General features: G+C 45.8%; 1 protein-coding gene across 6 annotated transcripts in view; it reads left to right on the forward strand.

Annotated features, from left to right (window-relative positions):
- Window positions 1–8,989, forward strand: part of LOC137334877 (CCR4-NOT transcription complex subunit 4-like) — a 124,480-nt gene extending 115,491 nt beyond the window's left edge. For all 6 annotated transcript variants that reach the window (XM_067999927.1, XM_067999926.1, XM_067999925.1 and 3 more), the window contains one exon: window positions 7,775–8,989. In XM_067999927.1, coding sequence (XP_067856028.1) covers window positions 7,775–8,070 — 296 coding nt within the window. In that variant the 3' untranslated portion in view covers window positions 8,071–8,989. The remainder of the gene's footprint in view (window positions 1–7,774) is intronic.
- Window positions 8,990–12,804: the final 3,815 nt, after the last annotated feature.

Genomic DNA, 12,804 nt, shown 5'->3' on the forward strand with positions numbered 1-12,804 from the left:
TTTTGGATCAAATCAGCCTTGGTCCATTCTCCTTTTTGATTTGCATCAATTTGCTCTGCTCCTATGTAAAGTGTAGTCCCACAGCTGCCAAATGTCCTCCAGTGCGGTTCCACAGTTGCCGGACCTTCCTTTTCCACTCACCCCCTCCCCCAGCACAACTCCACAGGTGCCAGATGTCCTCCCAGTACCTGCCTGAGTAGCTCTTCATTACACTGGTCTTGAACAAGCTACTAACGCTCTTAATCAAATGTCGGGGCTCATCAGAGCTGAGGTGCTTGCTTCCAAAGACAGTCACTGGGAAGTGATCGGGCGCATTGAACTGGCTGAGGTTCATTGCAGAGCTCCAATCACTGAGATCGATCCCAGGTCTGCTTGTGGATAATTCAGCTATTCACTGGCTCAACTTGCTGAGCTGGGGTGGTTTGGGCTATTCATGTTAACATGAACTTTCTTCCCCTGTAGTGATTCTCTGATGTGACTTTATTGGTTCTAGAATATTGCATAAATAAAGACCTTGGTGCGCACTGGCACAACAGATGCTCAGTGACATGGAGTGTCTCTTCACTGTCAGCTTCCACTATTAAACCAATCTGAATTTAAAAATACCGTTCATTTTGTTGGACTGTCCAAAGTGCCCTCTGGGTTTCTCATATAGATTCTGGTCCACCAGCCTGAAGCAGGTTCAAGTGGAAAAAGTTTTAATTTTTGGTCGTGATTTTATTTGCGTGAAATGCCTCAGATTTGATTGCAGTGTTGTCTTGTAACAGTTATGTGTTAAGGTAGTGGACAGAATTCATTTTGTGTTGCCCAGGGATTTGAAAATGGCTCAATCAAATTCTCTCAACCCTAAAATTGGTTTGTACCTTTCAAGTTTCAAGATGTCAGTTTGTGTGTTATTGGGCCAGATTTTGCTGAAAAAATAACAGCGTCTGAACGACGCATGCTGTTATTAATGTGTAAATCGGCCAGCAACTTGTAGCGAGAAAGAGATGTGAATTGCAAGTCTCTTTTTCTTTCAATTCAATCTTTCCTTCCCTCTCTTTATTTCTCTTTCTGTATGTGATTTGACATTCAATTCACCCACTCTAATTCACCCTCCTTCTCAGTCCTTACTGTTTATTTTCCAATTCTTTAATCTCTGGTTAAGGAGATGCATTGTTTGTCCCATTGTTCACTGAAGTCCCAGGTGCCCTGTTGCTCCCGCCATTATCAGCTTGCACTTCCAGCAACTTTGTGGGCAAAAAATTTTAACGCCTAAACGTTCACGAACGAGGCTAATTAACTGGGCACGCCGCGAGATGCCCCGCTTCAGCAAAATCTGACCCAACGTGGCAAAATTCTTCGTGGTAATCTGATCAGGCCTGATTCCTGGCCTTTTTCAATCTGGTTATGTTGGTTTGACTGACATTCAGCTGTTGGTTATTCCCAAGCTTTTTTTGTTCCAATTAAATGCCGCCACTTAACCATGGCTTATTGGAATGGTGTAAGATGCTTTCTGGTAGTGTTAGTATTGAGGGTGAATTATGTGCTTACTGAAGCCATTGGCTGGTTCTAGTCTAACTTTTGAGGAGTACATGTAAATTGTTGCTTGCTGATGCGGCATTGAAGGACTTTCTTCGTAATTTGATACTTTTGGTAATATCTAGTCCTGTTAATCATGTAGTATAACAGGAGAGTTGATTATACAGCAGAGAAATGTGTAGTAAAGCATTAATGGCGCAGGGTGAAATTTTTGGATTGAATGATGAAATGCAGTACCATTATAGACTATGTCCTTCCTAACTTGGGTTGATTCAAAGAACATAAATAGGAGCAGGAGTGGGCCATTCGGCCCCTCGAGCCTGCACTGCCAGTCAATCAGATCATGGCTGATCTTTGACCTCAACTCTACTTTTCCGCCCGATCCCCATATCCCTTGATTCCTGTAGAGTCCAAAAATCTATCCATCGAATATATTCAGTGACTCAGCATCCACTGCCCTCTGGGGTAGAGAATTTCAAAGATTCACAACCCTCTGAGTGAAGAAATTGCTCCTCATCTCGGTCTTGAATGGCCGACCCCTTATCCTGCGACTATACCCCCTTGTTCTCGACCGTCTAGCTCAGGGAAACAATCTCTCAGCATCTACCCTGTCAAGCTCCCTAATAATCTTATGTTTCAATGAGATCACCTCTCATTCTTCTATACTCCAGAGCGTATAGCCCATTCTACTCAACCTCTCCTCATAGAGCAACCCTCTGATCCCAGGAATTAATCTAGTGAACCTATGTTGTACTGCCTCCAAAGCAAGTATATCCTTCCTTGGATGAGGAGACCAACCCTGTACACAGTACTGCAGGTTGGGTCCCACTAAAGTCCAGTACAGCTGTAGTAGGAGAGAGCATTGTGAGCTGTATAGCACTTGGATGAAATACTGGTGGGTACGGGTATGTCCTTTGCAGATGAACAGTTTGAGATGATGTATTAGAAGCAACATGCAAGAAATGTATCATACAACATGGCTTGTGTATATTGGCACCCATATATTAAATATACCTAGTGACCCAACTTGGGAGAGGATGGAATCGGTTTGGTTGATGGTGTGTGGACATAGCTGCTGGAATTCTGACAATTGTTTTTAAAAGATCCTCTGTTAAATTGTTAAGCTTGGTGTATTGTCTTGGAGAGTTGGATGGCTGGAGACATTGGTGAGAATGAAACAGATTGTAAAAGCTAAGACCTGTTGAACATATTGCAAATTAGGGTCTTGCTGCTTGATACTTGCAGTCACCCAATGGCTTATTAAAGCCTCACAAAATCCAGGATTCTGTCATACCTCTGGAAATGCCCCAAACCAGCTGGCACTGTGTGTTCAGGTCAAGTAAAAGTCAATAGTTTTCAAACACTTCATGCTGAGCATAGGAGTATCCTATTCAAGTATACGGGGGGGAATATTACTGGAATCGTGCTTACTTTGAATAGGGTTGCCAACCCTCCAGGATTGTCCTGGAGTCTCCACGAATTGAAGATTAATCTCCTGGACACTGCTGCGAGAAAAATCATTGGGGCATTAAAAAAAAAATTGTTTTTCCTCTTTCCCTTTATCTGAGCACTTTTGTTAGTTATAGAAATATTGGAAATGGGATAAAAGGCTGTTTAACTGTGCAGGGCTGGTGGAGGTGGGAGGTCTTGTAATAAAACCTCCAGGAAAACATCCAACCAGAGTCAGCAACCCTAACTCCAAAATTAACCCTGGCACATTTGAGTAGATTAACTTGTGTTCTCTGTTCAGTTGGAACTATTTTGTACTTGGAAAGGAAATGTTAATTAAATACAACAGGCAATTGGTATGCTGGGATGAAACGTATTGGGGGTAGGGGTTAGAAAGTCTAGAAGAATGATCCTTCCCCTCCCCCGCTCTCCTCTTCGAGCAGCAGCAGCTACCTTATTAAAACTCAATGTTCAGAACGCTGAACTGAAAACAAAATGCTGTAAGAACACCTGTGCATTGGCACCTGAAAAGCGAACAGCCAGGTTAATGGTTTGGGTGTGGAACCCTTCTGATCAGTTCTGTTGAAGGGTCTCCCCTGGAAATGAGAGGCGAGCTGACCTACTGAGTATTTCCAGGAATTTTTGACTTATTTCAGCTTTTGAGCTTTGTTGTTTCTGCTCTGTTCAAAATGCACAGTCAGTGCCTTGAATTTTATTCCCAGAAGTGTACTGCTCCCCTCCCCGCATGATGGGAGCTGGTCTGCCGAACACTGCACTGAATCTTAGCTGTCGGATAATTTGTCCTATCCACAGCACAACATTGACCAGCTACATGGGAGGTTTGGAGAAACTGGGCACTTTTGCATATTCAGCCTTTTTTCTATTTAGAAGTTGAAGGTTTTCCTTCGTCTTTTTCTACCCCCAGGATTTTCAGTTGACGTCGATACCATGAAAAACTGGAACTCCGCTCATGTACTGTGTAACTGAACCGTACAGACCAGAAGATCCCAGGTTCCATTCCTGGTCTGTGGTTTCTGTATGCTTCAGGTTGACGATGGGGGGGGGGGATAGCAGGTTTCCACTTCCTGATTACTGATTAGTGACCCCTGCAGGGTGTGTGATCATCTGACATCAAGACTATCCTCAGCCGCGATGCCAATTCTGGTTGAATAGCTGACCATTTCATGTCTGGGCTTACACTAACCGGATTGGCCCTTGGACAAGGTACAAAAGGCTGCTTGCACCCATAGGACAGTAGCCCTGCAAGAGGTATCACCTGGGGGCAAGGGGGGGGGGGGGAATGGGAAGAAATTGGCTACTAAAAGATCTCGAACTCTGTACTTCTGTAATCTTTGTTTCCTAATCTCATCGGTCAGTGGAGAATTGTTAGTGGTGGTGGTTCTCACAGATGGAGATCAGTAACAATGCAGGTTGGTGAAATGCCTCTTTTTCTGTATTCTGTTATTTCAAAAGTTGCCAGCAGTATTCTTCTGTGTCTAGTTTTCATCCTTAATTAGGACAGTAGATGGTTGACTAGAAGTCTTCCTCTGAAGGAATAGCCTTAGTCAACTTACATCCATAAATCAGTGTCAATGGGGCTTCATAAATGAGGCAGGAGCTTCTCATAACTCTTCTGAATTAACATCTAAGCTGGATTCTATTCCTCAGCAGTTAGTAAACTGACTCATGGAATGATAGTGATAGCCCGATGCTGTTAAATGTCTGATCTAGCATCCGATCAATGAGTAACCTTCAGGCAAAAGATAAGACTTTAATATGATTTCCTTTCCTATTATTTCATTGTGCTGTCACTAGGATTTCAGTGGAGTATAACGGGTGCGTAAAATTTTCCTTCTATGTTCACTTAAACTGTAAAACAACCAGTAGAATAATTGTAAATACTGCTCCAAACTTGGGTGTATCTGAGTTAGATGAGCTGCACATCACTGGGGTACAGTATTGCTGGGTACAAGTCTGTCACTATAATGGGTACAGTACTGGTGGGTACAAGTCTGTCACTGTATAATACTGGGACACAGTATTGGTGGGTACAAGTCTGTCTCTAACATGGGTACAGGTCTGTCATTGTATAATGGGTACAGTACTGGTGGGTATAGGTCTATCACTAACACTGATACAGTACTGGTGGGTAAAAGTCTGTTACTGTATAACTAGGATACAGTACTGGTGGGTAAAAGTCTGTTACTGTATAACTAGGATACAGTACTGGTGGGTAAAAGTCTGTTACTGTATAACTAGGATACAGTACTGGTGGGTAAAAGTCTGTTACTGTATAACTAGGATACAGTACTGGTGGGTAAAAGTCTGTTACTGTATAACTAGGATACAGTACTGGTGGGTAAAAGTCTGTTACTGTATAACTAGGATACAGTACTGGTGGGTAAAAGTCTGTTACTGTATAACTAGGATACAGTACTGGTCTATCACTAAAGCACTGGTGTACAGTACAGGTGTGTCACTAACGTATACAGTACTGGTGGGTACAGGACTATCACTGCATAGCAGTATTGGTGGGTACAGGTCTGTCGCTGTATAGCACGGGTACAGTACTGGTGCGTACAGGTTTGTCACTATAACTGGTACAGTACGGGTGGGTAGAGGTCTGTTGCTACACAACGCTGGGGTACAGTGCTGGTGGGTAGAGATCTGTCATTGTATAGCACTGGGGTACAGATCTATCACTACAGTACTGGTAGATACAGGTCTGTCACTATATAACTGGTACAACATGGGTAGGTACAGGTCTATCACTGTATAGTACTGGTGGGTGCAGGTCTGTCTCCGTATGACTATGCACCACACCACTGGTGGGTTCAGATGTGTCACTGTATAACACGGGTAAGTACTGGTGAGGTGAATGTATTGTCTAATTATTTGTGCCAATGCACTAACCCTGGTGACGGCACTAGGAGAACAGACACGGCAGACTTGTATCAGATGTAAGCTGAACAGCATAGAAAAATGATGTTGAAAAATGCTATTATAAAGCCTTCTCTCTGTAGATATGGTAGACTGGTGTGGCTCAGAGGAGCATTTTATGAGACCTCTGTGACTACATTCGAGTAAGAGATTTGCATTTGTATAGCACTTTTCACATCCTCGGGATGTCTCAAAGCATTTCACAACCAGTGGATTCCTTTTGAAGTATAGTCACTGTTGTCATGTAGGGAAACGCGACAGCCAAATTGCACACAGCAAGGTCCCATAATCAGCAGAGATAAATGACCAGATAATCTGTTTGTGATGTTGGTTGAGGGATAAATATTGTCCAGGACATCGGGAGAACTCTCTGTTCCTCTTCCAGCAGAGCCATGGGATTTTTTACAACCACCTGAGCCATGGGACTCCATTCCTGATTCCTCTCCTAGTCATCCAATTCCTTTCCCTCATTGACAATTAGCAGGCACAGGCTCAGTTTCATCTGTATGACAGTACTACCCAGCTCTACATCTCTGGCAGCACCATTGGCTCAGGGTTGTTGCTGTACTGTCTCACCTCAGGACCTGCTTGAGTTTTCATTCCCTACAGTTCAATGTAAGCCAAACTCAAGTCGTCTTGTTTGGCTCTTTCCAGTATGTGTTTCCCTCTCACCTCCCCTCCATCATCCTGCTTGGCTGTGTGCACAGATTGAGCCTGGTGGTGTACAACCTGTGTAATGTGCAACCCTGTGTTGAAATTCCTATGCCACGTCAGGTCTGTCTCTTTCTGTCCCCTGGTGTATTATGCTTTCCCTGAGCTCAACCCTCCACTGTTGAAACTTCTCTAGAATAGATTTTCTCATTCGCTGCTCTTGTCAGCCTCCCTGTCTCTACCCTTCAGCTAATCCAGAACTCAGCCTCAGTCTCCCTCACCCACCAGTCTCTTCCTCATCTCAAAAAAAATGGACTTTACAATCCTTATCCTACTTTTCCAATCCTTCCTGTGGATTCCCTGACTCCCGATTTAGTGCTTGCTCCATTCACTCCACTGCCGGAAGCTGGTTTCTCAGCCCCGATGCTTCAGAACTCTCTCAAAAAGCACTTTCCCTTTCTGCCTCTTAGTCTACTTTCAAAGCCTCCTTTTTAAAAAAAAATCCTTCTGTTCTAATAAAGTATTTGATCTTCTCTTCCTCCTCCCCAGTTGATTACCTCTTGCTCAGATTGGATAATTCAGCACTGCCCAGGGGTCAAATCTTTTACCCTCCTGGTCTGTGTGGCGCAACCACTCGCTGTATAACCCCAGTCATCAGGGAGCTCGATGGGCAATGGTTAATAAGGGCTTGTCGGTCAGGGGGTTTTTATGTTGTTAAATAAGTGTTGGAGTTTTACTCAGAGGTTTTCACCAAGGTGTCCCCCACTTGTGAGACTGGAGAAGCTGGGATTGTTCTTAGAGCAGAGAAGGTTAAGGGGAGAATTAATTGAGGGATTTTGATAGAGTACATGAGAAACTGTTTCCACTGGCAGGAGGGTCGGTAACCAGAGGACACAGATTTAAAATAACTGGCAAAACAAGGAGGAGGGAAATGAGAATTTTTTTTTACACAGCGAGTTATGATCTGGAATTCACTGCTTGAAGGGGCGGTGGAAGCAGATTCAATAGTGACTTTCAAAAGGGAATTGGATGAATACTTGGGGAAAGAACTGCAGGAGAGTGGGACTAATTTGGACAGCTTTCAGCGCTAGCACAGGCAAGGTGGGCTGAATGGCCTCCTGTGCAGCATGATTCTATGATTGTACTTCAGACTGGGTTTGATTGAAGATTTGAGTACTAACAGGTGTCTGACGTGTGTGTGCTCTCTCCACAGGTGTCCCAGCATCCACGGGGAACAGTTTAGACACTCTGCAGGACGAGAACCCTCCACATTGGCTGAAATCGCTCCAGGCGCTGACAGAAGTAGACGGCCCCACGGCAGCACAGACAGGGCACAATAACCCCTTCAACACACAGATTCCCTTACACAGAGCCGGCTGGGCCCCCTACCCTCCTCCCTCCAACCAAGGCAACTTTCACTCTCCACCGCCAGGCTTCCAGACCACCTTCAGACCCCCCAACAAAACCCCCACAGATCTTCTACAGAGCTCTGCATTGGATCGTCACTAAGGAAAACTGATTTACACCCCTCTTCTTTCTCTCACTCTTTCTTTTTCTCTCTTCCCTCACTACACATAATCTCAGTTCCTGATCAACCCCAGATGCAATGCAATCGCAGCGTTATGTTAAAATTACCGGGAGATTTTTGCTGCTCACCAGTCTCTTGATCGGCATGCTCCCCCCTCGGGTGGGCCACAGTAACTCCTGCCGACCGGTGTCCAATCCACAAGAGCCATCTAGAACCATAGAATAAAGCAGTACAGAAGGAGGCCGTTTGGCCCATCGTACCTGTACCTCTTGCAATAATAAATCTCTCGCCACATTTCAGGAAAAACTGCCACGAGTCGGGTGAATGTGAAAACTGCACAGTAAAGTAAAACAGGAGTGCTGGTGTCAAAATTCATACTTAATGTATAATTAACAATGCTTTTGAGTTCACGGTCAGCGGGAGAATGGCATGCTGGGTAAGCGTTTTGATTAGTGGTTAAATGGGCATGTAGCTGAGGAGTGGATGAGTTGACTAAAACAATTTGATTTTTTAATTTTGACTTTAGCTTAAATAAATAATACAAGAAATATGTTTTAAAAAGCATTCACAAATTTAATACCTAGACAACAATAAAAGAACTGCTGAACACAGAGTGGTATATACTCATTTCTTTATCTGTCTTTCTCTGTGTCTGTCTCTCTCTCTCAGCATTTAAAATTCACTGGAATGGGAGCTCTGGGATAGCACTGCATTGGGGTCACTTCATTCATCAGGAGCACAACCTCTTGAAACTCTGCCTGCCGCTTCGAGTAATCTGTAGGTTCTGGACATCGTGCAGTATTTGAAGAGAGTGTGGATAACCTTGACGCTAAAACTAAAAAAAAATGTACCTCTTCAGATTTGAAACTAAATCTTAAATAAAAAAAAAAGAATACTTGACCCTGCCGCGTTTGGTCTACATCTGTGTCTGTTCTTGCATTTGTGTGCGTACATCACTGACAAACCACCGTAGCTGTCTTTCCACCCAGGGCACGGTCAGCATCTAGAAGGAAAGATGTCACCTCTCATCAGACTCTGTGTTGGGTGACAGGAGCTCTGTCAACTTTCCAGTCTTTCCTGTGTGCAAGACCCCCTGCAAATGGTAACCAGCTCCCCGAGACCCCCTGCTGCAGCTGCCAAAAGACAACAAGAAAGTGACATTGGTGCAGAGGGCATTGTATATATATTCTAACACAGCAATGGTAACGAGGTGCTAACAGGTTAAAAAATACTGAACTCTGATTGTCAGATAGGGATGAATGAACTAAAGCTGAGGGGAGAGACAGCCACGTGTTGGTGAAGAGTACTAATGTTCTTATGCACTTAGCACAGAGACAGCTATCTGGTACAATAAATAACCTGAAAACTGTTACTGGACGAGTAATCCAGAGAATGTGCATTCAAATTCCACCATGATAGTTTGAGATTTTGAATTCAGTTTTAAAAAGCTGGTACCAGAGTGGGAGAGTACGGGCCATGATATAATTTCCCACGTCACAGTATAATAGCCTTATAACGTTGACTGCTCAGGTGACTTGCCAGATGTCTGCACACTTTCAGTAGCTATTTCTTTGTGTGTACAATGTCTTCACACACATCACAAAACCAATTTGAGTAACTAGCTGAGATGTTGTGATTGCCGGCCCAAGTTGACAGTGTGCGCTGAGAATCAGTAAATTGAAGAGGACAGTGGGGGGGCCTGAGAATATTAGTAAATTCAAGAGACAATGGGGCTGGTGGGGGGGGCGGTGCTGAGAATATCAGTAAATCAAGGGATGAGAAGTTGTGTGGGGTATGATATTTTCTGCACACTGGGTAACCAGCATCACCTCCATGGTGTTCTCCACATTTGTATATTTCTTTGTAGAGAGGCTGCTCATCTGCTGTGCATCATGTTGTGATTTCCCTGATTTGTAAAGTTCAGACGTGCAGGAGACTGGCTCCAGCTTCTGATACCACTATGGTCGATTCCCAATCTCTACCATGACCTGGGGAGTGGTTGTTGAGTGGTAGCTTGCCACTTTTACAGGAAAAATGCCACACCTGGCAGCAGACTCCATTCCCCAATCTTCTCCCTTTCTTTCCTGAAGCTCATGACTCTTTGTCAGGTAGTTCCATAGGCCTCAGAATTTCTTCAAAACCTCAGGCGTTTGGCCAATCTGTAGATGGTAAATTTGCAGTATATTAGATACAGAGTAAAGCTCCCTCTACACTGTCCCATCAAACACTCCCAGGGCAGGTACAGTATGGGTAAATACAGAGTAAAGCTCCCTCTACACTGTCCTATCAAACATTCCCAGGGCAGGTACAGTATGGGTAAATACAGAGTAAAGCTCCCTCTACACTGTCCCATCAAACACTCCCAGGGCAGGTACAGGGTTAGATACAGAGTAAAGCTCCCTCTACACTGTCCCATCAAACACTCCCAGGGCAGGTACAGCGTTAGATACAGAGTAAAGCTCCCTCTACACTGTCCCATCAAACACTCCCAGGGCAGGTACAGCACAGGTTAGATACAGAGTAAAGCTCCCTCTACACTGTCCCATCAAACACTCCCAGGGCAGGTACGGTATGGGTTAGATACAGAGTAAAGCTCCCTCTACATTGCCTGAACAATGTGCCTCTGCCCCAACACTAGACATGCTCTCCCTATTGCACCATTGTGATATTTGCATTTCCCACACCACCACCCTTCCACGGGACTGTCTGAGTAATTTGGCCAGTTAGTGCTAAATGATGGGTGGTTTCATGCTGCAGGCTTGTGCCCAATAGGCACTGGATTATGACTGTCCAAACTCATTTCACATTGGATCCTTACAGCCAGCAGACGTTTGGCCCATCTGTCTGGGCTGGACTTGATCGCAGGTACCAGGCCAATGTCTAATCCGTTCTGTTCCAGTTCCTCAGAACCAAAGTGGGAACAGTATTCTCATTGTTAAGGGAATTGATTTGCTCTTTGGTGGTTTCACGCTGACCCCGTGCTCTCAGTTTACCAACCAATAGAAACGACCCTTTGCTCTCCATGTCCCACAATGCTTGAGATCCGAAGCTTAATGTGTCCTGATAGCTGATGTCAAGGGCCACCTCGTGTCCTGATAGCTGATGTCAAGGGCCACCTCGTCTCCTGATAGCTGATGTCAAGGGCCACCTCGTGTCCTGATAGCTGATGTCAAGGGCCACCTCGTGTCCTGATAGCTGATGTCAAGGGCCACCTCGTGTCCTGATAGCTGATGTCAAGGGCCACCTCGTGTCCTGATAGCTGATGTCAAGGGCCACCTTGTGTCCTGATAGCTGATGTCAAGGGCCATCTCGTGTCCTGATTGCTGATGTCAAGGGCCACCTCGTGTCCTGATAGCTGATGTCAAGGGCCACCTCGTGTCCTGATAGCTGATGTCAAGGGCCACCTCGTGTCCTGATAGCTGATGTCAAGGGCCACCTCGTGTCCTGATAGCTGATGTCAAGGGCCACCTCTTGTCCTGTGCAAAACCGTAATATTTCAACTGGGAACATCCGCCACTATGAAGAAAGAAAGACTTGTATTTCTATAGCGTCTTTCACAACCTCAAGACATCCCAAAGTGCTTTATAGCCAATTAAGTACTTTTGAAGTATAGTCAATGTTATAATGTAGGGAGCACGACAGCAATGTGATAATGATCAGATCATCTCTTTTAGTGATGTTGGTTGAGGGATAAATATTGGCCAGGACACCGGGGAGAACTCACCTGCTCTTCGAATAGTGCCGTGGGATCTTTTACATCCACCTGAGAGGGCAGACGGGGCCTCGGTTTAACATCTCATCCGAAAGACGGCACCTCCGACAGTGCTGCACTCCCTCAGTGCCACATTGGAGTGTCAGCCTGGATTATGAGCTCAAGGGGTAACTTTTAATCACGCGAACGGGTGGGTTGGGGGGCAGGTAGGAAGGTAAAAATCGTTAAAAAATCTAAAACCCCCCCTCCAATCCGCCCACTTCTGGTTTTAACAGAGGCGGATCGAGGGGCGGGCAACCAACCCGCTCTCAGGAGGCGGGTCGCTCAGTGAAATCTGTTAAGGAGGCTGCGGGCCTCCATTTTAAAAGGTTTTTTATTTTTAACTCCTGGGGGCCGGGATTCCTGGGCCTTCTGCTTCACACCAGGTAAGAGGAGGGGAGAAGGCCCGGATCTCCAGGTGAGGGCCTTTATTGCACTGCCTGTGGGCCCGGAGGAGTAGGAATGTTTCCCCCAGGCCCAACAAGCTCACCTGCCGCGACCCCACACACGCAATTGGCCGACACCCCCCAGTGTCCGACCCCCCACCACAATCTTCAACCCACCCCCGCCATCTCCACCTCCCCTCAACGATCACCGACTCCTCCATGCTCTCCGAGCCTGCCCACCACCACTTACCCACCCCCACCATCTCCACCACCCCAACGATCTCCAACACCCCCCCACAATCCCCAACCCCCCTCCCACGATCTTTGACCCTCCCCCCAATGTCCGACCCCCCTCCATGACTGAGCCCCACGATGACCGACTCCGCCGATGTCCCCCACTAATGACCAATTCCACGCCCCCCCAGCTGGCATCTGTTCCCTGGCTGCTCTCCCGTCCAACTGACAGCCTGCCTGTCAGCCTGGTAAAATCGTCCGGGAAACCCATACTTCCGGGTTTCCCTTCAGGAATTCCCCCCCACCCCCCAGCTCCCCGTTAAAATTTACTCCCAAGTCTCAAG

The sequence above is a fragment of the Heptranchias perlo genome, chromosome 18 (genome assembly GCF_035084215.1).
Source record: "Heptranchias perlo isolate sHepPer1 chromosome 18, sHepPer1.hap1, whole genome shotgun sequence".
Taxonomy (NCBI): domain Eukaryota; kingdom Metazoa; phylum Chordata; class Chondrichthyes; order Hexanchiformes; family Hexanchidae; genus Heptranchias; species Heptranchias perlo.